The sequence below is a fragment of the Lepidochelys olivacea genome, assembly GCF_965140295.1.
Source record: "Lepidochelys olivacea isolate rLepOli2 genome assembly, chromosome: 3".
Lineage (NCBI taxonomy): Eukaryota > Metazoa > Chordata > Testudines > Cheloniidae > Lepidochelys > Lepidochelys olivacea.
In genome coordinates, this window is record NC_140413.1 from 137,019,651 (window position 1) to 137,046,676 (window position 27,026).

The 27,026-nt window shown below is 37.5% G+C and overlaps 1 protein-coding gene across 1 annotated transcript in view; it reads left to right on the forward strand.

The window, feature by feature from the left end:
* The window catches only part of RYR2 (ryanodine receptor 2), a 717,900-nt gene that overhangs the window by 627,160 nt on the left and 63,714 nt on the right, over nucleotides 1-27,026 (forward strand). Inside the window, exons 84-92 of the mRNA XM_084622892.1 lie at nucleotides 9,760-9,840; nucleotides 10,823-10,911; nucleotides 11,603-11,731; nucleotides 14,665-14,769; nucleotides 16,958-17,039; nucleotides 18,537-19,840; nucleotides 20,830-20,897; nucleotides 23,945-24,092; nucleotides 26,675-26,761. Coding sequence (XP_084479018.1) covers nucleotides 9,760-9,840; nucleotides 10,823-10,911; nucleotides 11,603-11,731; nucleotides 14,665-14,769; nucleotides 16,958-17,039; nucleotides 18,537-19,840; nucleotides 20,830-20,897; nucleotides 23,945-24,092; nucleotides 26,675-26,761 — 2,093 coding nt within the window. The remainder of the gene's footprint in view (nucleotides 1-9,759; nucleotides 9,841-10,822; nucleotides 10,912-11,602; nucleotides 11,732-14,664; nucleotides 14,770-16,957; nucleotides 17,040-18,536; nucleotides 19,841-20,829; nucleotides 20,898-23,944; nucleotides 24,093-26,674; nucleotides 26,762-27,026) is intronic.

A 27,026-nucleotide genomic window follows, 5' to 3' on the forward strand; every position in this document is an offset into this window, starting at 1 on the left:
GTTAACTTGTTATTACTGACTATGAGCCTGAATCAGTTTTCACTCCAGTCAGTTCTAAAAACTCCTGTTGACTTCAATGGGAGTAGGCTTTGACCTCTAGCTAGCGGTGGTGTTCTGTAAAACTCGATTTCTTTTCCCATCTCCACATTGGCATTAGCAGAAAATCCTGCAGTGAGTTAAGATGGATGTAAGATTTATTGCCCTTTTCCAACTCTTCTCTTTGTGCTATCACCACCTAAGCTCCTTGTCCTGATTCCTCTTTCACTAGTACCACCTTCCTGTACAAAATCCTGGAACCCCCACTGGTAAAAACACTGACGGTTCTTCAGCAAATGTGTTTCTTACTTGTTTTTGTGGTGTACTTAATGTTGTATCTTTCTGTATGTATATTTGTTTTGATTGTCATGTTTGTTTTACAAAAAAAGGTTCAGAATCAAAGTCGCACAAATGTTCATTATCCCATCTGATGGTTTTCCATTTTTCATTTAATTCTCTCTGTCTATACTGTCTCACCATGATCATGATAACCTTGAAAGTGCAATTTTTCTCTCCTCCCAAAGCCCTTTCTTTAGTTAACAGATAATGGAATGCATTTGCTTAATCTACACTTGCATTATCTTTCTATTGTTGGGCACTCTTCTCGTACAGGATTTTTTTTTCTTTTAACAAGACTTCACAAAGAAACTTGAATATGTTCTTGGGTCAGAATGATTTTTCCTAAACCTGATTCACAATTAGCTGGTGAGGAAACTTCTGTAAAACTTACTTGCCATTTGAAACACATACCCTCCTATATGACTGGCGTGGTTTGCCTAAAATCATTATTGTTGTTTGTGATGTATGGTTAAATAGATCAAACTTACAATGCAGCAAGGAAAAGAGAGTTTGGGTCAGGCTACTGGAGTTCTGCTTTAGCCAAATACAATATCCCTGAAATACTAATCACTTTGAAATCTGTTGATATTAACAACAATAATACTCTTGACACCTTTTATTTGAAAACTTTAAATGGCTTTACAAACAATTAAGCCCCACAAACCCCTCTAAAATAGGTAACCATAATTATACCCATTTTATAGATGGATAAATAAAACAGTGAAATTAAGTGGTTTCTCCAAGATGACATAGCAAGTCATTTACCCAAGTTGGGAAAAGAACCCAGAAATTCTGACATCCACTTTCTTCCTTTAACCATCAGACTGTGCAGCTATCCTGTTAAGAGTTTCAATAGAAGATTGATTAGCAGTCTCCTTAAAAACATAGACTTACTACAATTATCTGAGATTGATTTTATTTTAATTGGAGTTATTATTCATATTCTTCATTTAATACAATCTCTACAACCTACTAAATAGTAGTATGTTTGAAAAAAATACTAAGATTTAGAAGAACTTCTTTACTAATTGAAAATAGATTTTTAGACCCATTTTTCATTTCATTAAACCTTTTGTGAATCTTGCCCTTTGTTAGAGGAATATTGTAATTGCATTTGACTGATCTCACTTGAGAGACAGCTTTAAAATACTGCCATGTAATTTTAAATTACAAAGGATAACAATACTTTATTTCTGATGCCTGACAATATTTGTCATGTGCTACAGTGTCACCTTTGGTTCAAGGCCAGTTGATTTTTATCTTCAGAAGACTCTCAAATTTCCACAACAGCATTTCTATAGAAAGGACACTTAAACAGTAGTTGAGGGCTTCACAGGCAAAACTCTACTTGTTTTCTCAGCCGTATTGAATAATCCATTCATTTTTAAACAATAAAATGGAATGAGGTTTAGAGAGATGCATAAAACTATTGTTAAAATTGTTAACTTTTAGAATGGTGTTCTTTAAGAACATAAGAATGGCTGTACAGAGTCAGACCAATGGTCCACGTAGCCCAGTATCCTGCCTTCCTACGGTGGCCAATACCAGGTGTTTCAGAGGGAGTGAACAGAACAGGTAATCATCAAGTAATCCATCCCCTGTCGCCAGTTCCCAGCTTCTGGAAAACAAAGGCCAAGGACTCTTCAGAGCATGGTTTTGCATCCCTGCCCATCCTGCCTAATAGCCATTGATGGACCTAACCTCCATGAACTTAAAGATTTAAACTAGTGCTTTTAAAAATCCTTTTATAGTCTTGATCTTCACAGCATCCTCAGGAAAAGAGTTCCAGGGGTTGAAAGCATTGTGTGAAGAAATACATCCTTTTGTTTGTTTTAAACCTGCTGCTTATTAATTTCATATGATGACCCCTAGTTCTTGTGTTATGAGAAGGAATAAATAACATTTCCTTATTTGCTTTCTCCACACCAGTAATGATTTTATAGACCTCTATCATATTTCCCCCTTAGTCGTCCCTTTTCCAAGCTGAAAAGTCCCAGCCTTATTAATCTCTCCTTATATGGAAGCTGTCCCATACCCCTAATATTTTTGTTGCCCTTTTCTGAACCTTTTCCAATTCCAGTGTATCTTTTTTTGAAATGGGGTGACCACTTCTGCACACAGTGTTCAAGATGTGGGCATATCATGGATTTATAGAGAGCCAATATGATATTTTCTATGTTATTATCTATCCCTTTCCTAATGATTCACAACACTGTTAGCTTTTTTGACTGCCACTGCACCTTGAGTGGATATTTTCAGAGAACTATCCACAATGACTCCAAGATCTCTTTCTTGAGTGGTAACAGGTAATTTAGACCCCATCATTTTTTATGTATAGTTGGGATTATGTTTTCCAATGTGCATTAATTTGCAGTTATAAAGCTGAATTTCTTTTGCCATTTTGTTGCCAGTTACCCAATTTGGTGAGGTCCCTTTGTAACTCTTTGCAGTCTGCTTTGGACTTAGCTACCTTGAGTAGTTTTGTATCATCTGAAAATGTTGCCACCTCACTGTTTATCCCTTTTTCCAGATCATTTATGACTATGTTGGATAGGACTGGTCCCAGTACAGGCCTCTGAGGGACACCACTATTTACTTTTCTTCATTCTGAAAACTGACCATTTATTCCTACCCTTTGTTCCCTTATCTTGTAACCAATCACTGATCCATGAGAGGACCTTCCCTCTTATCCCATGACAGCTTACTTTGCTTAAGAGACTTTGGTGAGGGACTTTGTCAAAGGCTTTCTGAAAATCTAAGTACCCTATATCAACTGGATCACCCTTGTCTACATGCTTGTTGATCCTGTGAAAGTATTCTAGTAGATTGGTGAGGCATGACTTCCCTTTACAGAAAACATGTTGACTTTTCCCCAACAAATCATGTTCATCTATGTGTCTGTTCTTTACTATAGTTTCAAACTATTTGCCTGGTATTGTAGTCAGGCTTACCGGCCTGTAACTGCCAGGATCACCTCTGGAGCCTTTTTTAAAAATTGGCATCACATTAGCTATCCTCCAGTCATCTGGTACAAAAGCTAATTTAAATGGTATGTTACATACCACAATTAGTAGTTCTGCAATTTCACATTTGAGTTCCTTCAGAACTATTGGGTGAATACCATCTGGTCCTGGTGACTTATTATTGTTTAATTTATCATTTTTTCCCAAAACCACCTCTAATGACACCTCAATCTGGGACAGTTCCTCAGATTTTTCACCTAAAAAGAATGGCTCAGCTTCAGGAATCTCCCTCACACCCTCAGCCATGAAGACCGATGCAAATAATTCCTTTAGTTTCTTTGCAATGGCCTAATCTTCCTTGAGTGCTCCTTTAGCATCTTGATCATCCAGTGGCCCCACTAGTTGTTTAACAGACTTCCTGCTTCTGATGTTCTTTAAAAAATAAATTGCTGTTACTTTTTGAGTTTTTGTCTAGCTGTTCTTCAGATTCTTTTTTGACCTTCCTAATTATAGTTTTACACTTCACTTGCCAGAGTTTATGGTCCGTTCTGTTTTCCTCAATAGGATTTAACTTCCACTTTTTAAAAGATACCTTTAAATACAATTTGCAAAGTATCTAATATTATAATCTGCTGACATCTCTTAAACAGATATTGTAAATTTGAAAATCAATTTTGAATCAATTCAAATCAAAACCAAATCAATTCAAAAACAAAATTTTTTATCTGTTTTGTGAATGACATGTAAATTATAAAAAGGAAATTGTTTTAATATCAAAATTTATTTTTTCTTTTTATGTTGTTAGGTGCTTTTTTAATTTCTCCCCAGTTGAACAATTGTAGTTAGTTTCTAGCCAATTTTATTGTGATAGTCTTATATACCAGTACAGTGCTGGAATCTTTGGGGGAAAAACACTGCAGGGAAATGTTGATTAATAAAGTGTGTAGTGTTCCGTTGGATTTTTTTAATGTAATGGAATTATTTCTGTTTGTCTTAGGTTCTTAAAAAGCTTATTTTTATAAAATCTAAATATTATGGGAAATGTGACCTGATTGTTGTCCCTTTAAAGATTAGCCTTTCACCAATCTGCATGACTGGCATACATTCCATTTCATAACACAGATAGAATAAAATACAGAAGAGCTGTTAAAAATCAATAATAGTACAAATTAGTTAAATAGGCCCCAGTCCTGCAAAAACATACTCATTCTCTTAACTTTAAGCATGTTTTTAATGCCATTGAGCCTGATTATTACACTGAGGTCCATTCGTACTCCTTTAGCAGTTAACTTTAAGTATGTGCTTAAGTTTTTGCAGGACATGACCTCGTGTTAGTGGCAGTCACATACATCTTGAAATTAAATTCATATCAGCAATATTTATAAGCTGTTGAAGCTGATAAGGAAGTGTTCTGAATCGGTGTATTTCCTGCTAGCATTACTGCATCCTGTTACTTGGGAGAGTTGCCTGCTTCAGCCTGTGCTGTAGCAATCCTTTCCATCTTCTCATCTCACTAGCAGAGTTTCCAACTATGAGGGCCCTGCACTTCTGTTTACACGAATACTAGTTTGCTTGGGCTAGCAGAGGTAGTTGTGCGTGGCTCAGTGGAGGGGGGGGAGTAGGTTACTTTATCTGGTTTGAGCTCTTGAATGATCTGTTTCCTATGAGATTTATTGTAACTGTGGGGCAATAAAGAGACAATGACAGACATGTGGCACTGGTAACTCAGCCAAACAACTTCTGAATCTTTTAGTGGAAATAAATTAACTGGTGTTACTATGGCAGATCTTTGTTGTTTGACAATTGTGCATTCATCAAAATTGGGCCTTTGTGCCTTTTAGAATGGTAAATATTTTTAATATATAATGTCCCACAGATTTATTTAACTATTAGTAGCAGTGGGGATTTCAAAATGGGGGGTATGAAAGAATTAATGAACTGAGAATCAAACACTTTCAAGGAGATACATATGCTTGTTACATTCAGTCTTATTTTTATTTTACTGCAGACGTTGCTTCTGTTTGTATACATCATATTATCAGACTCGCAACTGCACACACTGTAGGCATAAAGCCATTCATGTGTGTAACCATACCATTTATGTGCAACATGGGCAATGGCAGCATTTTAACCAAATAGTTACATGTTTAAGCAAATGTACTATAGTATATACATCACATCAATTGCAGCTTACCTAAGCAGTGACTCACCTCCCTAAGTCATGCTATATGCAATACGTATATTTGTAAGTACACTATATGTATAAATGTTTGTGTGTGGAGGCATGAATTTGTGTATGTGACGCCAAAAGTGGCTTGCTTAGATTTTAAGCAAAGAAATGGATCTGAATTCCAGAGGTGTCACTTGTAGTCTCCAAAGAGACACCTCTCTGTAGTTATTAAATAATGTTTTTATCCTGAAAAAATGCTGATGTTACCAGCATTTCTTTCTGAGTCAGATTATGGTCTGTTTTTTTAGTGCCAAGGATTTGTCATTCTAAAAGAGAGTCAGATATTTTACTGGTTAGAAGAATTTGATCTCTGTAATCAGTACAGGCATACTGCTCAAAACTGCTTGTGATTAACATTGAAACATGTATATCATTTGTTTTTAAAAAGGAATCTATGGGTCTGATTCACCACTGCCTTTGTTCTTTGTGATGGGGGGCATACAACACTACCTTTCTGACTTGGTAGAATTTTGTGTATGATTTGTACTCATTTTACACAGATGTAAATACATTTTCCATGAGGTACTGTGAATGATCAGATCCAATATATTAGAAGGAGGGAGGATAAAACTGAAACAGTAAAACCTCAAAAGACAGTCTTTCTGAATACGCATTATCTCAATGAAAACCCACTTATAGTAACCCAAATTATGAAACCTTCTGTATAGAGACATTGAATGAAAGACCCAAATGCTTTGCAGTGTGCAAATTGCAATTTCTTTTACAGCAAACTGATTCTTATAGTGAAGTTGATGTGTCAGGAAATGATTTCATTATAAAGGAATATTGCTATCATTTAATTCAAGGCTTTCCTGTCCCTCCCCACCTTCCCTGAATGTCTCCAAAACCTGAGAAGGGGAAAAGAAAGAAAAGCAAAAGTGAAGAGGTACTAAGAGGGAGGTGAAATGGTAGAAGAGGAAATGAAAATAAATATTTTCAGCCAGTTTAAAGGACATTATCAAAAGATTTATATTTTTAAAGTCCTCCTCAACCATTCCTCTTACTTTGGACTTTCCCTCTCACCATAGTCAAAGTGATGCTGAAGTTTTTAATAGCACCAAACTTGTATCTAGTGTTGTTTTTATGTATTTTATTAATATATATTTTTAATATTCAGTACACACACACACACACAACCACTTAAAAGTCAGGCCTGGGACACTCAGTATTGCCAGGTTATAAGCACTATGGTCTCGCTAAGCATATGCTTTTAAGTGCTTTGCTGAAATAGGGACTTAAGTACGTGCTCTGTTCAAGCACGAATATTCCATTAAAATTCATGTCTGGAGTGCTCAGCACCTTGTATTATCAAAGTCAATATGAATATTAATTGTTTTTGAGAAACTTTTTGAGTGAGAAATGAAAGTGAGAAACCAGTGCAGTTAAGTGCTGTTGAAAGCTCCTACCAAGCTTTGTACAGTAGTTTGTTTAGAAAAGCCACTGTTTTTTCTTGTGACTGTACTTCTTTAACATTCACACCTCATTTAGGCCATAATTCAGGAAAGCATGCTGAAGTGTTCATGTGCTTAAATATTTAAATATTTTCCTCAGTTGAGGTCCTAATTTTGCAGCGTCTACTGAACTTATTGTTCATGTCACTTTTTATTATGCCCTTCCCCCACCGCCCACCTTTTCCAAGTGAAAGTGGTCAGTTAGCCCACATGGCAGAGTTAAATTTCACTTAGAAGAAAAAGAAAATATCCACCTGGCAAACTTTTTTTTTAAAGGTGCGTGTGGGGTGGGCTACATAAAATACATGTGAAATATTGCTCTATTAAAAAAAGTTATATTGAACCTATCTTTAACTGTAAGAGTAATATAAATAAATTTTACTGGAATTATTATAAATTATTAATGCAGGTAGGTTTTTTTTTAAAATATTTCCTTAATAGTCTTGATCTGTGTTCTTTGTTTATGCCAAACTGCCACTGAAGTCTGAGAGATTTGGATACTCAAGGAATGTGTGGTTAGGCCTTTTGTAGGCTTGATCCTGGAAACACTTATGTATGATTAATTTTCCTTAAATGTGTTGTCCCCTTGAAGTCATTGAAGTCTCACGTGAGTAAAGTTACATGCATATGTTTTTGCAGGCTCAGGTTCCATAGAGATAATTGAGATTCTGCAAAAGTAATACTCGATCCTGCAAGGTTCTGAGCATTCTGGCCCCAATCCAGCAAAGCACTTAAGCACATACTTAATATTAAAACATGAGGAATCCGACTGAGTTATAAAAATAAAATGCTCAATATTGCAAGATGCTGAACATTCCAAGTCCAGCAAAGTGTTTAAGCATCTTGCAGAATTGAGCTCATATATAGTACTGTTGATTAATATACTACTTGTATGCACAGGAGCCTCTTTTAGTCTTTTGTGTTTTGTTATTTAATTAGTTGAACGGATTTTCAATCTTGTACAGTTGAAAAGCTATATATCTGGTATTAATGTCTGACCCAGAGACAAATTGTGTTAAACATCATCTGTAGTACTTGATTCATTGTCAGGGAGAGGACTATGCATTTTTTTTTCTTTTTGCCATTTCAGTGAGAATGCAGCAAGAATTAGGGGGAGGAAAAAAAGATATTTTAAGTCTCCCTATGTTTGCCGCATTTTTATATACACCTGGTGATACTTGGTTTGGTCACCAAATATTGTGTCTTGCTGGCCAACAGGGAAAAGAGTGAAATGATTTTATATACTTCTTTTAATGTTCACATTAGTTTTCAAAATGGTTTTGCTTCCTAACCCTACCATTATACTGAAGCCTCTCACTTTGAAAGTCACAGACTGCGGACTGGTAAGTCCATTGGCTATTTGTAATTGTAATCATTCATAATTTTTATGTACAGTAAGCATCCAATCATATTCCTGTTTATACATTATATATGCATATATATTATCTCTCTAATTCAAGCACTCCCAGTCTGGGAGAAGTTTTATATTTTTGTTTAACTCTCATTATTTCTTTTATTCACCAACTGAAAAAGGATAATGTTCTTAATATCACATTGGATTTAGAAGTTCAGGTACCAGTCCAAAATGCCTCCTATTTTTAAGAAAACTTTCAGAATTAATATACTGTACTTTTTCAATTTACTTGCATTTTTGTCTTTTATTTTTATGCCATCATCTACAAGTAACAAATGATTGCACATTAAAATTCTCTATATTTAAAAAAAAGTTGTTTCCATTTTTGCCAAGAAACCATTTGTCCCCAAAATATTTGTATAAAGCCCTAATAATGAAATCATTTGCCTTTAATACTCCAGTGTAGTTTTGCTTGCTATTATGTCTTCCCTCTGTGCGAATTTATCAAGCTTCCAGTTCTACTTTGTTAATCCCTGATCTTTCCTAGAGCCACTAATGCTTCCCCTTTTCTCATTTAAACTTCCAGGTTGACTCTCTGTACTGATACAATTAATTGAATGGATACCATGTTAGTGTACCAGATTTTCTTCAGCAATTCTGAAGATCTTTTACAGCTCTAGACACCTGGATAACCGCTATCTATAGAAAAACTAGGCTGTAGGGCCAAGTTCTGCAAGAGTCCTTAAGGACACGCTGAAGTCCATCCCTATTCAGAAAAAACACTTAAGCACATACTTAGTGCTTTGGTTAACCAGAACTAAGGGAATTTGGTGGCTAGTATCCCCTGGCTTTCAATGAGAATTGGTTGCCTAACTCTTTTAGACTCATTTGAAAATCCCAGGTTGAGTGTTTTCTGAGAACATAAATGTCTATAAAGTTGTTGGCTTAGTTTGCTTTTAAAAATATATTTTTAGAGGTCTTCTTTTCTGCAATACTTGATTAATTTTTCAGGCTTTTCAATATTTATCAAACATTGGAACAAAGTAAATCCAGTATTAAGCTTTGTACATGATGCAGACTTCATGCCAACAAAAATAAAAGAAGAGTGTAAAAGATGGATTTTTTCTAAAATGTTGCCAAGCCCATGCTGCTGCATTTTTTAGAGAGAAATTTGTGTCTTGAAATGTAAATGTTCTTTTCTTATGGAAGAGAAATAGCACCTATCTGCCAGCCACATGCCATGCTTCAGATAGAATAGTGGCTATAAATTGCATTTTATATGTTTGTTAATGGTGACTTTAGATTAAATATGGAGATTTGGTAAGGGAAGTGGGGAGCTAGTTGACAGTCTGTGATAATTTGTACCTCCATCTGGGCTTTCCACAGGAGAAAAGGTAATGCAGGATGACGAATTCACCTGTGACCTCTTCCGATTCCTCCAGTTGCTTTGTGAAGGACACAGTTCAGGTTTGTGGGCAGGCTGCCAGTCAGCTGAGCCAAGGTGATGGTAACCAGGGATAAAAGCTCATCAGTGCTGAAGGCTTGGCAAGTTTTAAGGAAATATTATGAAAGGTTCCTGAGTAGCTGAACTGTACATGAAAGAAAAATATTTATGTGGAGTTAAAATGTCAAGTTTCCTTGTTCATTTAAACATTGGGAGAAAAAAATGGCTCACAAAATGATAAAACTCCTGGAGCATGAACTATGTGAAAGGTAAATTAAATAGAAAATGAAGTTTACTCTAGTTTTAGCTTCTGATCACTAAATGGGAGGAAAGTCTTAAAGGAGGGCTTTGCAGCAAACATATTGTACTTTGGCATGCAAAGTATTTTTAGAGTTCTGGTTCTCACTGAAGGTGGTTAGGGGGCTTAAATGTCATCCCAGGAGCATATGGTAGATCTTCATTGAAGGAGGAACAATAGTTTTTCATATATAACATAAGGAAATACTAGCAATTTCTTTTAAAGTATTTTTAATATTAGTTCACTTACTCATATACTTTGTGGTATTATAAAAAAAGATTCCAGTTTATAGCTGTCAAACATATTCATATCATTGTCATCAGTAATGGCATAAGATTTAATTCGGATTTCATTTAGACTAGTGTAAATTGGGAATAATTCTAGTGACGTTAATGTAGTGACATCAGTGTAAAGTTGATATAAGTGAGATCAAAGTCAGACTTATAATATGTTCACAGGAGAAACCAGATATTAGAACTTGTAAACTGTTACTTGATCTCCTCAATAAGATGGTACCATTCAGGCAGATGTAAACGATTCAGTGAATTAAAATATGGATTTAAACAGGAAAGTTACTTAGAAGATGTTTCAATCCTTTAAAGTAGGCTTTGACCAATGGATTGTACCAGAATTTATTTTAATAAATAATTCTGAAAATATTTGAGATTTAAATAAATGTTAATTTGAACTCATCCTCTCATTTTTAGATTTTCAGAACTATTTGAGAACTCAAACTGGTAACAACACAACTGTCAATATTATCATCTCCACTGTGGATTACTTACTGAGAGTTCAGGTAAACCATCTTACATACTAATTGCAAATAAATACAGGTAGCTGTATTTTAGCATTTTTGTTGTTGTTTCTAAAAATTCCAGTATGTGGAAAATCAACCTTTTTTCAGTTGTTGTTGCTGTTGTCAGTATTACTGTGTGTCCTTGCAAGTTCTTTAGAGGCTCGGTGGTAATAACAATAAACCTTTTTATGTTTTGGAGCTCATTTTGATGAAGTTTCAGCTGACATTCTTTAAGGGAGATGGAAAGAAGAATTCTATGCACAAAGAATATTCAGTTCCTTGATTTAGCTAGCTGGCAGGCAGACAGTATAAAGTCACATTGTTCACATGAACAGCACACAGCACTATGTTAATGATTTAGTCAGTTTAAGGGCCCATATGTGTATGTAAAACTTGAAATAAACAAAAAGACCAGGTAATCTAGACAAAAGTTAGATTTTGAAGGGATTTTTGGTTTTGTTTTGTTTTGTTTTTCCCTGTGGGTTTCACTGGAGATGAGAGAGAAAATGCATTATGTTGATGATACCTAAAATGTCTGAGATTATTTTAAATCCATATGAATAAATGGATATTTTTTTTGCTCACAACGAAGTTTGCTTTTAAAGTTTACTTTATGAAAATGCTGATGAACACAGGAGTGGCAGTTTGAATATCTGACCTACATGTGTTGTTTCTTACATCTGTTTTATAGGAATCAATTAGTGATTTCTACTGGTATTATTCTGGGAAGGATGTTATTGATGAGCAAGGACAACGTAATTTCTCCAAAGCAATTCAAGTTGCAAAACAGGTCTTCAATACTCTCACAGAGTATATTCAGGTAAACTGCTCATTGCATGAAATTAGTAAGAAATAATGTTTTGAAATATGTGTAGTAGCCCTTTGTTATTTTTTTGCAAACTAAGAATCTAGCAGATTCCCAGGTATCATTGAATTATCTCCTCTTTTGCTAACCAAGACTTCTTGTGTCCCAGTATGTAGCCAGTTGTGTCCTTTTCTTTCCAACAGGAACCTTGCCATTATAATTTGTTTTGCACCTCAAGACTGGACTACTGCAATGTATCATACTATGTTCTTCACATTTGCTTTATCTGAAAAGTAAAACTAATGTAGAATGTGGCTGTGTGCTTAGTAAGTGGAATATCATGGCATATTCAGTCAGTGCTCTGGCTTCTTGTCAGTTTGATTATAAAGCTCTGAATACACTGCTTGAGAAAACTCTTTCCCCATGACATATTGCCACATTTCAGATCTGCAGAGACTTGCCTGACCTGGACCCTCTTTGCAATAAACAAGAAGAAACTGCTGGCAGGATGTAATGAGCACCATAAAAAAGTTCTAGAAGAAATTAATAATTCTGTACTGAGTGCAGGGCTTGGAAGGGGTGCAACAAAATATGGAGCGCCACATTGAAGGATAAGAAAAAAATGGAATAGCTGTCTCCATGCCATGGATGGAGAACCATCCATTCTGTGCACTGACTAAGGCAAGGGGTCTCATAGACTTTAAGGCCAGAAGGGACCGTCATGTTCATCTAGTCTGACCTCCTGCCCATTGCAGGCAACAGAAGCTCACCCATCCACTCTTGTAAAAGACCCATTACCTCTGTGAGTTCCTGTATTCCTCAAATCTTGATTTAAAGACTTCAAGTTACAAGGAACCCACCATTTACACTAGTTTAAACCTGCAAGTGATCCATGCCCCATGCTGCAGAGGAGGGGGGAAAAAAACCTGGTCTCTGCCAGTCTGGCCTGGAGGAAAATTCCTTTCGGACCCATATACGGTGATCAGTTAGACCCTGAGCACGTGGACAAGCTCCGCAGCCAGACATCTGGAAAATAATTTTCTGTAGTAACTTAGAGCCCTTCCAGTCTAGTGTCCCATCACCAATCATTGTAGGTCTTTGCTACTAGCAGTTGCAGATTGGCTACATCCACTCCATAAACTTATCAAGTTCAGTCTTGAAGCTAGTTAGGTTTTTTGTCCCACTACTCCCCTTGGAAGCTCGGTCCTATGGAAAAACTTGAATTCTGTCATTTCCTAACTTTTGAGTACTTGACTTTGCAATCTTCATAACGTTATTTAATGTAGTTTTTCTTTTCTATGTAACTAGCTAGAATTTTTAAAGAAAAAAATGGCAATCAAATTCTCCTAGGTTTAATTTTAATGTACCCTTTATTGTTCTCTTAAAAAAGGATGTGTGATAAATGTTAGTGGAAAGTGTTAGGTTCACTGCCATTCATCCTATACTATATTGGATCCTCTATCCATGTACAGAACTTCTTTCCCCATAAGTGGGCACTCTATGTGCAGATTGAGGTCCCATATAATTCATTTATTTCTTAGTGAATGTCACTACCAGTATGCTACAATATACTAGTCTTTTCCCATGTAAAATAATCGAGTGAGAAATGCTGCTTATGACAATATGAAGTGATTTAAAATAATTTGGGGCCTTTTTGCTGATTACACAATATTTTCATTATGGAAGTTGAGGTTCAACTGTCAGGAGAGTGTTTAAAACTACACTATATGAAATCATGGCAATTATATTAATCAATGAAAGGATCATTTTGATAAGCCAAAAAGTAGCTTTATCTGATAACTATTTTTGAGAAATTATCCCAAAAATTAATGCTTAAAAGATAGGGACAGACTCTGATCACATTATATGTCAGGAGTAATTCCATTGAAACTAAATGGACTTACAGGACTATGAAACCTATATGAGTGAAGATTCAGGCCCCTAATCATTGTAATTTCTCTTGGGAAGGATTTATTTAAAGACTGAGCATACAGACTATACTTTTTTATTCACATTCAAATCTTCATTATGGAAATCTGTATTATTTTAGACTTCATAGGAGTGAATTGTGAAAGTACTAGCTTGAATAAGTATTAGCAGAGGCTGGTGATATGCAAATGTATACACACAGCTCTAACAGATTTGGCCCGCTACACCCAAACTATTCTGTTCACGGTGTTAATAAATATCTTATTCATTGTCCTTTGAAATATCATCTGATTTTTGTAAAAATATTATTATAGCATTGTAACACCAGACAATGTTTTACAACAGGTGAAACTTGCTGAACAAAAAACAAGAGGCCTGATTCAACTCTTCTTAAAATAATTTTACCAGAACCTTATCATTGTTACTCCTGATTTACAAAAAGAAAAGGAGTACTTGTGGCACCTTAGAGACTAACCAATTTATTTGAGCATGAGCTTTCATGAGCTACAGCTCACTTCAGCTGTAGCTCACGAAAGCTTATGCTCAAATAAATTGGTTAGTCTCTAAGGTGCCACAAGTACTCCTTTTCTTTTTGCGAATACAGACTAACACGGCTGTTACTCTGAAACCTGTCCTGATTTACATTTGCTTAAGTAGAGGAGAATTAGACTAAACATCTGTGCCCCTCATGAGATTCCAATTTAAAGGTGCAAACTGGTACTCTTCCGTGAATATTGAGATCCATTTTTTGTGGCTCCCTTTTTACACAGAACTTTGAAAATGTGGCTTTAGTTGCCTTAAAGCAAAGGAAGTGGTAGGGATATTCTACAGTAATTGTTATCAAATGAAATTGTCATTCCATTTATGTTTCCACTTTCCTTAACAGTTCCTAAAATGCTTGTGTAGCAGCTCTCAGCTGGTCATATTTTAGGTAACCTGATTCTAATTTTATCCTAATGTTTGATGTAATTCTCTTGCATATAAACCCTGTTCTCCTTTTCTTGTCATCTGCATGGTAGGGTCCATGTACAGGGAACCAGCAGAGTCTGGCACACAGCAGGCTGTGGGACGCAGTGGTTGGTTTTCTTCATGTGTTTGCCCACATGCAGATGAAACTATCTCAGGTATCATGTACTTTTTTTTCTTATTTTTTAGTTACTAACTTTTTACAATACATTAGCTGAATTGTTGATCGAACAAATTATTTTCATATTAAGAGAGCGTGACCAGAACAACAATGCAAGGGAATATAGAAGAATTGAGACAGCATAGGCTATGAACCAGTGGGAGAGAAACTTGGCCAAGTGATTACAGAATGACACAGCAACTCCTATGATCCAACCCATTCTTCAGACACCAACTTCCTCTGTAACTTTGGGCATGTCACTCTGTGTCTCAATTTCCCCATCTGTAAAGCAGAGTCATACATACCTTCTTACCTGTCTCGGGGGGTGTGGTGGAATATTTGAAAAATAATTTGATGTACTCAGATTAAAGGTGCCCAACAAGTGGGAAATGTTTTTTTATTGTTGTTATCATTATTTTTAATCTCTGTTGTTACTTTTATAATATTTAAAGTTATAGAGCTCTGAAGACCAAGATTTTGGCTATTTTTATTATTATTTTAGATTCTGATATGATTCAAGAATCCAGTCTTTGCATGTACCACAGAGATGAAAGTTGGGATTTAGTGTCGAGTGAAGGTTGATTTCTTAGTTCTGCTGAACTTCTTAGTGCTATAGACATTCTTCGTCTTCATGAATAGGCATATTCTCACAGCAGGTGGCACTGTAATGAGTGCAGCCTTTCCTAAATGATAAAGAGGAGACGCGTACAAAAATAGAGGTGTACCAAAAGCCTACACATATTGTCATGGTTACCAAAATATACTTATTTTAAGAATGAAAAAGTAGGCTTGTTCCACAGCGTGTGGAAAGTCTGTGGCCAAGCCAGGAGTAAAATCCTCTTGGGTCCTAGTGCAGTGCTTTAAGTATGAGAAGACATCCTTTTCTCTTATTAAAAGTTTCTGCTTTCTGCTTTATTCACTGTTCATCCTTTGCACTGAATGATGCAGGACTCCTATGGTAAAAAAAAAATGTGATCATGTTATGTCATAGCCATGAGGCTTTGCTTAATAATAGGGCGAGGGAAGTTTATAGAATTATTAATATTAGTTGCTAGATTAGACCTGATGGTTTCCTCTTAGTCTACGGGACAGTGGCAATGTCTTTTTCCCATTTGGAGCTCAAGCTCTTGGGGACTGGGAGCATGTTCAGTATCTCAGTATAGTTGACATATTGAGAGATCTTTGAGGCTTTGAACACGCCTAATGCAGATGGGATGCTCAGGTATTTTCATAGCAAAGTTTTAATAAATTCCTCGGAACAAGTGTAAATACTGATTTTCAGAGTCTTTCATAAATTGACGAAATCTGGGTGGATTTCATTGGGGTTGGCAAATGGTACCTCTTTGGAGTACCTCATAGAGGCTGGCCCTAGAGCTCTTCCAAGAATGGTTGGAAATAGATTTGAACGTCAGCAAAACTACTCATTTTCCCTAACTTTGTAGTCGGAAGCCACTGAACTTTTTATGGTGAAATATATGCATGAGGCACAGAACAAACATGGGGAAATTTCAGATGAAATCGTTAAAGATTGTCAAAGTTCTATGTAATTGAAGTTTAATAACTTTGTTTTACTTCTTATAAAATGTTCCCAACTATGACTGATCTGTCACTTTTTTTGGTCTTATTTGAGCTCTTTGTAACTCAATGCTATTGCTGTCATGACACTTTTCTTACGGCCATGTGGGTGGGAACCTGATCATCCCAACACTAACATCAGTTTAGCAAACATAAAGTATTATATAGGCATCATCTCTTCAACTCCAACACAGCTGCATACTATCAGAAAAGCTTTTCTTTTCTTTATTCTCCATAGTAGCTCAACTTGCACTATGGCTGTATTAAATTGCTGTTTCTTCTAAACATATAAGAGTGTGTGTATGTGTTTTGCTACTATATGAGAGTAAATAGTTGGATAAATGTGTTTTCCTTTTATTTTCAGATCTGACATAAAGGGCCAAATACACTAATGGCCTCTCAGCTTCTCAGTCTGATTTTCCCTAAATGAAACCTACATGTGCACACACAAACACTAGTTCAAGTTGGCAGTTGTGTGTGTAAAATACCTGTTTTACAAGGACAAGTTTCTATTTGTGCAAAATATGTGCATGCAAGATCAGAGGCTGGGTTGAGGTTGTTAAAAATATTGGCCCAAAATAGTCTTATTTACAATGGATTCATGTTTGCAGGATTCCAGTCAAATTGAATTACTGAAAGAGTTAATGGATCTTCAGAAGGATATGGTGGTCATGTTGTTGTCTATGCTGGAAGGTAATTTTAATTTATTTTAAAAGTTTATTTTGCAAGTATTATAACTGTTTCTTTTCCTCTGCATATTTTTTTCACAGCAAAACCAATGTCTCTTCCTTTTTTAGTATTTTAATGTTCATTAGTTTATTATCAGAAGAGTTGTTGATCTTTAAAGGCTCATGGGAATTATTATAACTCTAATTTACATGGTGAGCAATAATGTATAAATTAATTAAATCAGTGTTAATTATGCACATGCCAGCTCAGTTTGAATCATTACGAAGATTTACTTATTTCCATGTGTTTGGCTTCTGTTTTGGTTCAAATGAGATGCTATTTGCTGGTGAAGCTAGAATCCAAGGTTCTTGCTACAGAAGGAAGCTTCACTATTTATCAGTTGTTTTATTTACTGTGTGTTAGCAACTTCAGTGTGCTGCATTTAACATCACACTTTTTTTGTATTGACAATTACCATAACCATGAAAGAATGGGCTTTGAATTCACCTGGGTAGGTCTATCATGGCTCTGGGGGATTGTCCTGTTTAACATTTGCAAAAGCTACTATTGCACCTCAACTTCACGCAGTAGCATACAGCCATTGTAAAATATGGCTTTATTTATTGATTTGCAGTGGCCACTGGGACCTTCAGTCAAGGACCAGGACCACATTGTGCTAGGCATTGAATGAACAAAGATCGTCCCAAAGATACCTATTTTCTCCCTCAGAACCAGAAAGCCTAATCTCCACAGCATATCTAAGCTCGTCAGAGGAATGGCAAGAAAAGTCTTAATGTCACTCCTAAATTCCATCTCCCATTCAGCACTCTACTAAATGTGAAAGAAGTCTTTGATGTATACATACTGACATTTATCTCCTTCTTTCAAAAGCAGTGCTTATACTTACTTCTGTTATTGCATCTCTGTAGAATCATAGAAGTGTAGGACTGGAAGGGACTTCGAATGGTCATCTAATCCAGTCCCCTGCACTCAAGGCAGGACTAAGTAATAACTAGACCATTCCTGAGAGGTGTTTGTCTAACCTGCTCTTAAAAACCTCCAATAACGGAGATTCCACAACCTCCTTAGGCAATTTGTCCCTGTGCTTATCTGCCTGACAGGAAGTTTTCCCTAATGTCCAACCTAATTTTGCCTTGCTACAATTTAAGCACATTGCTTCTTTTCCTATTCTCAGAGGCAAACAAGAACAATTTTTTCACCCTCCTCCCTGTAACAACCTTTTATGTACTTGAAATCTGTCATTATGGCCCCCTCAGTCTTCACTTCTTCAGACTAAACAAACCCAGTTTTTTCAATCTTTCCGCATAGATCTTTGATTTGGTATAGTATTTTTAAATTATAACCTGTATAGTTATACACTGAAGACTTGCATGCAACCAGATCATTTAGTAATTTGTAAATCTTACCATGTGATGATTTCAGTAATCATTATTAAATGCTTTTATTTGCCAAAATGTTCATTGTCACCAATGACTGGTTATTGCATGTTGCCACCTTTAGGTAATGTTGTGAATGGAACTATTGGCAAGCAGATGGTTGACATGCTAGTGGAGTCTTCCAACAACGTGGAGATGATTCTGAAGTTTTTTGATATGTTCTTAAAGTTGAAGGATTTAACTTCATCTGATGCATTCAAGGAATATGACCCTGATGGTAAGGGTATAATTTCAAAGAGGGACTTTCAGAAGGCCATGGAAAGCCATAAGCACTACACCCAGTCTGAAACTGAGTTTCTACTATCTTGCGCTGAGACGGATGAGAATGAGACTCTGGATTATGAGGAATTTGTGAAACGGTTCCATGAACCTGCCAAAGACATTGGTTTCAATGTTGCTGTTCTCCTGACCAACCTTTCAGAGCACATGCGCCATGATACCCGGTTACAGACTTTTCTTGAGCTAGCAGAGAGCGTTCTGAATTATTTTCAGCCCTTCCTTGGACGCATAGAAATCATGGGTAGTGCAAAGCGCATTGAGCGAGTTTACTTTGAAATAAGTGAGTCAAGTCGAACTCAGTGGGAGAAACCTCAGGTTAAAGAGTCAAAGAGGCAGTTTATCTTTGATGTAGTAAATGAAGGAGGAGAGAAGGAAAAGATGGAACTTTTTGTTAATTTCTGTGAGGATACCATCTTTGAAATGCAGCTAGCTGCCCAGATCTCTGAGTCAGATTTGAATGAGAGGTCCACAAATAAAGAAGAGAATGAAAAAGATAAGCCTGAGGAACAGGACCCTAGAATGGGCTTCTTCTCCCTTGTGACTGTCAAGTCAGCCTTGGTAGCCCTCAAGTATAATATAATGACTCTTACAAAAATGCTCAGCATGAAGAGTCTAAAGAAGCAGATGAAGAAAATGAAGAAAATGACCATGAAGGACATGTTCATGGCTTTATTTTCTTCCTACTGGAGCATCTTGATGGGCTTACTGCATTTCACCTGTAGTGTTTTCCGAGGCTTCTTTCGCATCATGTACAGTTTGCTACTCGGAGGAAGCTTGGTAGAAGGGGCTAAGAAGATCAAGGTAGCTGAACTTTTAGCCAATATGCCAGATCCCACTCAGGATGAGGTACGTGGCGAAGGGGAAGAGGGAGAGAGGAAACCCACAGAAGCTGCATTGCCAGCAGAAGATCTGACTGATCTGACAGCTTTATCAGATGATGGTGACCTACTCTCAGACATATTTGGCTTGGATTTGAAAAGAGAAGGAGGCCAGTATAAGCTGATTCCTCATAATCCAAATGCTGGTCTGAGTGATTTGTTGAGCACACCTTCCTTACTTCCATTACCTGAGATGCAGGAAAAAATTCAGGTAACAAACTATATTTTTATCCACCGTGTTTCAGTCTGTTCTGTGTGGATCAGAAATAAAACTTACAGCTATGTTTGTGTGATTTTAGTTTTTTTCTTAAGTGTGGCATGCTTTTTAAAGAAGAACAGTGAATTACCAAAGTTTAGTCTTTCTGGGATCACGAGCTTGAAGCTGCTCAGACTAGTCAATGTTATTTGGTTTGCTTTTAAATTCAAAATTCAGTGTGTCTTTTGTAAATGCAAAAGGAAATGTCATTTTCCCTCACTGTAGTGTTGGTTAATAAAAAATGCCTTGATGTTCAGCAGTATGACTGTTGCCTTTTAGCCATGTTTTGGAGGCTGCATACCGTATAATGCTGCTTAGACTTTGTAGATGGGGTTGTTTGTGTTGGTAAGGGGAAGAGCTCAACCTGGGGCACACTTCTGTTTTGTCTTGTGTTCCTAAAGTTCATGCTTCAGGGTTTCATCAAGGTATTCTAGGAGGGTTTTGTTTCAATCTCCTTCCTCTGAAGCATCAGGAATGGAGATGGGACATTGGACATGGAGGGCACAGAGCATTCTCTTTCTCAGGTGCATAACTGGTTGGTTCTTGCTCATGTGCTCAGGGTCTCACTGATCAGCATACATGGGGTTGGTAAGGAATTGTTCCCCAGGTCATATTGGCAGTGACCTGGGGGACTTTTCACCTTCCTCTGCAGCCTGTGGGTACAGGTCACTTGCCAGGATTATCTGGGTATCACTTAATCATTTCCCTGCCATTGCAGGGCTTGGATCAATGGTACATGTCAGCCCTTCCTAGTCTCTTCCTGTTTCACCTACCAATTTAGTATCCTGTAGGTTGTAATACTTGGATCTCAGTTTGATTGTTGGGTTCAGTGTGCGGTGATAAGTGGTGTTGGTGGCCTGTGATATAGAGGAGGTCAGACCAGATGATCTAATGGTTCCTTCTGGCCTTAAACTCTATGACATTTTTTATCTGACTCATTCAAGGAGCAGAAAGTGAATGAAGGTGAAAAGGAGGAGAAAGAAGAAACTAAATCGGAACCTGAAAAAGCAGAGTAGGTATAACCCTAGATCTTGCTCCTAAGAACTGTAGTTTGCTTTTCTGAGAAGTCAGTTTTCTTTACAGGTAGTCCCTTGCTACTTCATTTCTGTGTCATAGAGACATCTCACATGTCTGAATGTAGGTTTCCTTTCACACATCATCCTCGCTGGCAAAGGAGCCCCTCACAGTCCCAATGCAGTGAAACCAGCATAAAATTGATGCCATTATGGTGGTTTTATGCCTTTCTTTATTCCAGTCCATCCTTCCCAGTCCTGTTTCCGACTGTGATCACTGTATTTATGTGACACCTGGGATAGCAGTCAGCTTTCTCTATAGTGCTGCTCTATGATAAGTCTTTTAATGACTAGAATTTACACTACACTACATCTGCTGTGGTGAGGACTCCAGGGTGCAGAGAAAGCAGCAGGATAGTACCATAACATAATATAGTCTCACACTACCTCCCTCCCTTCCCCAAGAGAGTTAAGAGTGTAACTTTCACTGTATGTCCAAGCCAGGGCTGGGCTGCTTGAACAGACAAATTCACTTGGAACTAAGTTCTCCTGTGTTCAAGGCCCCATGTACTCCACATAAAACTGAACCTAATGTCTACTTCAACAACCCCAGCTTCTGTAGCATTCTGGTGCAGAAATTCCACAGGCGCATTTATCAGAGGGGTAGCTGTGTTAGTCTGTATCCACAAAAACAATGAGGAGTCCGGTGGCATCTTAAAAGACTAACAGATTTATTTGGGCGTAAGCTTTCATGGGTAAAAGTGGGTTTTTTACCCACAAAAGCTTATGCCCAAATAAATCTGTAAGTCTTTAAGGTGCCACCGGACTCATAGTTACAGGAACATTTGAATTTAAAACTAGAAGGCTAAATATGTAAGTAGCCCCGCGTGCATTTGTTTGTGATACTGAATGCAATTGATTGTATGCTGTTCCAAAGATTTCACTTTTCAATCTTCCACACATGTCATCACACACACCAAGGGGAACCCTGGAGGTTTTGGCAGAGAATAGTTAGGGCCTTTGGCATTTGAGCAGGTTTGGGAGGCAGAGTGGGATTGTGGGACAAAAGCGAACATGCCTGAAATTTAATAGTTATTTTTAAGGTTCAGAGTTAAAACCCCTTTAAGATGGAAGAGGGAGTTTATCACTCCTAGAACTATTGTTCCAGGCTATCTGCTGATTAAGGAAGAAAATGCTTTGATTTACATTCAGCTCTAGAGCTGTGCCAGAACCAGAATTCCTGTCCTATGAAAAATGTCACATTTCCAAATGTTTTTCCTTTTGACTTGGAATTAAAATTTGAAAATGAAAATTTTCTATTGGATGTAAACTATGGTGCCAGGCAGCCCAACTGCCAGATGGGCACCCCAGGGAGCCGACTAGCTGGTAAGCCCAAGAAGCCGGCAGCTGAGGGAGCCATCACCAGACAGGCTGCCCAGTGTGCTGGGAGGCTGGGGACCCAAGCAGTCTGCCTGCCGACCCTCCAGTCAGCTTGTAGGCAGGCAGAGAGGAAACCAGACGGGCTGGTCAACCTGCTTGCCTGACTGGTTTCCATCAAAAGGTTTGACAGAGTCAAAATGTTTCCACAACATATATTGATTCCATAAAATCAGAATTTTCCAATGGAGAAAAAGATTCCATCAGAAAATGTTTGACCAGCATTATTTAGTCCATATCTAAAGTTTTCTTGGCAAACACAGTGGCTAGAAGCATTAAACATACAGACAGAACCACATAAGTTCCAGAGAACAATTTTATAGTAAGGTGTACGGTCTTTGGCAAAGTCTTTGGGTACAGGTTCACCTAATGAACTGTGTGCAGCTGCTAGGTATGTAAACCAGGGTGATTTTGATTTTACAAACCTTGTCAGTCCAATATTGTTTTGGCTTTAGCAAAATTCTGTGTGGGCATGGCTCACTGCAGGATCACAGTTCAGTGCTCTTAAATTTTTATGCAGCACAAACTTTGTCAGTTTTCTTCAAATGTGCAACTCAGCCTTTCTCTTTGCTTTTGTTTTTCTAAATTAGTGCAACACTGTTTTAGGTCCCAAATTAGTAATAGAATGAAGGACTGAGTTAAAAATCAAATAAATGTAATGGAATACAAAATACAGTGTTTGGTTTTAACTGGTAACATAGAGTGAAACTACATCCCATAGTTCAGGATTCCTCATTTTCCTTAGTATAGCTGATACATGACAAACACCTGAAATTGCAACAATCAATTCTTGTTCCTTCCTCCATTTGAGTAAGTGCTTGTGGTATCCATGACTGTTGGAGAGGAAATACAGAATCCTAAACTCAAGACTTGGTTCGTAAATAGAGGAGGAAATGCTTTTCAGTTATTCTGTTTCAAAACATAAATGTATTGTAAGTTTTAAGTCAACTATATTATGTTATGGTGCTATCCTGCTGCTTTCTCTGCACCCTGGAGTCCTCACCACAGCAGATGTGATGTAGTGCTGAGGGTAGAAGAGAGCCACCCAAAGTGCATAACAGAGCTTAGTTCTATTGGTACTAACTACAATAATATGGAGTGGGGCTTGGAAATAGGAAGGGTGGAGCAGATGGATCCATAATTACCTGGATTCACCAGTCAAATATCCTCATTTAAGAGAGGCTACTGTAATGCAGTGGCTGCAGTATCACCCACAGAACATTTTTGCCGTTTCTTTGTGGCCTGAGAGGGAGAATTCCTCTTCATTTCACGTCTTCTTCCCTGCACGAATCATGGCGACTGTGGCTTCATGAGGGGACAGGATTTCCCCCTTACTGTGGTGGGACTGTAAACAGGAGTCAGTAATGTGTCCGTGGTAAAAATGTTGATGTCCATGGTAATTTTTCAAAAAATTGAATGACTGAATGACATAATCCCCCCTTCCCCCAACGTCCGTCACTAAGTATGGGCATTTTGTCACGTGTCCGTTGCACAACATGGTGGTGCCAACCCCTGACTGTAAACATCTGGGTGGGGAAAAAGTTTATAATAGATCTCTAGTCATCTTCAGTGACTCAGCACACATTATGAGCTCATTTTTTTTTCTCAGGGGAGAAGATGGAGAAAAGGAAGAAAAAGCCAAAGAAGACAAAGGGAAACAGAAGCTGAGACAGCTTCATGCACACAGATATGGAGAACCAGAAGTCCAGGAATCAGCCTTCTGGAAGAAAATCATAGCATACCAGCAGAAACTTCTTGTAAGATGTTATCTACATTGGACTGAGTACTTGCATGTTAGCCAATTATGTGTACCAGGAACTTGTTACAAAGGACTGCAGAAAGTGTCTGTGCATCTGAGAAAGCTGTAGCAACCTTCACTCACTCTCTGTCCTCAACCCACCCCCAAAAAAGGCATAAAAACAAAATGACAGTGAAAATACCAATGTGCTAGGCAAAATTATATATATTTTTTTAAAAACATTAATGGCCTTCTTCAAAGCTGCGTGTAATGTGTGCCTTTAAATATGCGTGTACACTCTTCATAACCACAAAACCATTCTTTTTTTTTTCCCCACAAGCTGTTAGTTGTATATGCAGTTACCCAATTTGTGAATGCAAATGTGGGGGTTTGTGGCTGGGAATGGATGCACATGTATTTTGTATTTTTAGGGGGTGGAAGAATTATATGCAATCTTGAAAATTATTTGCCACAAATGTTCATAGCTGCATTGCAGCTGTGAAGTCCTATTAGTAAGCAGCACAAGTCTGCTGTGTGGGTAATTAACCATTGGAGCAGTTTTCCAAGGATCATGGTGGACTCTCCATCACTGGCAATTTCTAAATCAAGATTTTTTTTTAAAGATATACTGACGTTCAAAAGGAATTGTTCGGGGGAAGTTCTGTGGCTGATGTTATGCAACAGGTCAAACTAGATCAGGAATCAGCAACCTATGGCCCACGGCCTGCCAGGTTAAGCCCCCTGGTGGGCCAGGCTGGTTTGTTTACCTGCCGCGTCTGCAGGTTAGGTCGATTGCGGCTCCCACTGGCCACAGTTCGCCGCTCCAGGCCAATGGCGGCTGCGGGAAGCCGTGCAGGCCGAGGGATGTACTGGCCACCACTTCCCACAGCCTTGGAATCTATGAAGGGGAAAATTAGAGTGGAGAGATCTCAGAACTCAGAGCAAAATTTGATGAGTTCAGAAGCATGGCAGTATCCTCTCTCACAGGTAAATTACATTTGTCTCTCAGGCTCCAGCACTATTCAGAGGCTTTGCTCAATATCTGAAAGGCACAAGGTTGAAGAAACTTGGTCTCAGACCTGTGGTAGTGGCTAGAGAGCCTTTCCATGACAACTACCACAAGGTATATCAGGTTTCCTCTGCTCTCTCCCAGCCACCCATGGATCCAAGCAACTCTCTAATCCATTAGCTCTGCACCTGCCTGCATGACAACTCGACCACACATATTCCTGTAAAAAGAGCTACTGCTGAGGCCATAGTGTTCAAGGGTCTTCAGGGTCACCTTTCACTGCCTTTCTGCTTTCTAGCCCCTAGGGCAGTGATAGACAATTTCCCTTGTATGTGAGACCTTTCACAGCAGCACATGGGACTGCAGAATTTTACCTTTACTGAGAGAGAGATAGAAATTTATGAGGCATGTGACAAACCAATTTAAAGAATTTTTGAAAACCCAGTACTTCATATAAAATTTCCTATCTAGATTTAAATCTGTGTAAAAGAGATGTCGTACATTTTGCATGAAATATTTACTTTTTTAAATCTGTCTTGAAAGCCCATATTTATGGAAAATAAGACTAATTAAAGGAACATATTTCTCAAATAATACAGTTCCCCCCCCCATTTAAATACATATTTATGCCATCTTGTAAATTGTAATGCATTCACAAAAGGGGGTGGAGAGTTACGGTTACACGTCCAGCCTTATCTTCAACTTTCCCTGATTTTTTGAGTGATTCACTTTGCAACTATAGCATTCTTTTATGGTGTTTTTTTTATATACGTGTAGAGAGAGATAAGAGCAGCAACTATGGATGTTTTAAAAATTAGCCATTGGAAAGATCCAAAAGATTTAGTTAGGTTACAAGTTTAGCTGCACATCTGAAACTTACCTGAACTTTTCAAACCACGTCAGGCTACAGACTTTATGGGAGCAGGATTTCCATGGGATTTCCCATATTTCCACTTTCAATCCTGTTGCAGTTGGAACTAGAAAGTACAGTGGCCTAACATATTTCCACTTTCAATCCTGTTGCAGTTGGAACTAGAAAGTACAGTGGCCTTACAACATAATTTCAAGACCAAGTTATCCAAGCTTTTCACTCCTCACAAGGTCTAAGATTTGGTTCCAAATTCAGCTGGGTTTTATGATTCTCCCACTCTAACTGAAAACCTTGGTAAACATGCAAGCAATTTTTGGAGGGGATTGTGGGAAGAGGTGTTCTTCTGAGGGTTTTTAACAGTAAAACTCTGCAAGTTTTCTAGATTTGGATACTTTGAATAATTTTTATAACATAAGGTTCTTAGAAGTAATTTTTATGAGTTCATCAAAGTTGACTAAATCGATATATAAAAAGAAAAGGAGTACTAGTGGCACCTTAGAGACTAACCAACTTATTTGAGTATAAGCTTTCGTGAGCTACAGCTCACCGATGAAGTGAGCTGTAGCTCACAAAAGCTTATGCTTAAATAAGTTGGTTAGTCTCTAAGGTGCCACTAGTACTCCTTTTCTTTTCGCAAATACAGACTAACACAGCTGCTACTCTGAAACTCGATATATAAAATAATTTATAGATAAACTGTATTTTTTATTTTTATTTTCAGAACTATTTTGCTCGCAATTTTTATAACATGAGGATGTTGGCATTGTTTGTTGCTTTTGCCATCAACTTCATCCTGCTCTTCTATAAGGTAAATTTGTTGTATTATTACTAATCAACCCTTGTGCTGCATAATTACATGAATTTGAAAAATATGGGAGACTGCGTAGCCAAATTAACACACTAACTTCCAATTAAAACTAGCCAAAGAATGCATAGCCTAGTGGATTAAGGGTCGACTTAATATTTCAAATGTGTTGAGTGCTTATCTTGTTAAAGTGATACCTCTATTAAAATTTCTGTTAATATTTTTTCCATCAGTACAATTCTAAACAATCAGAGAATCTTATATAAAA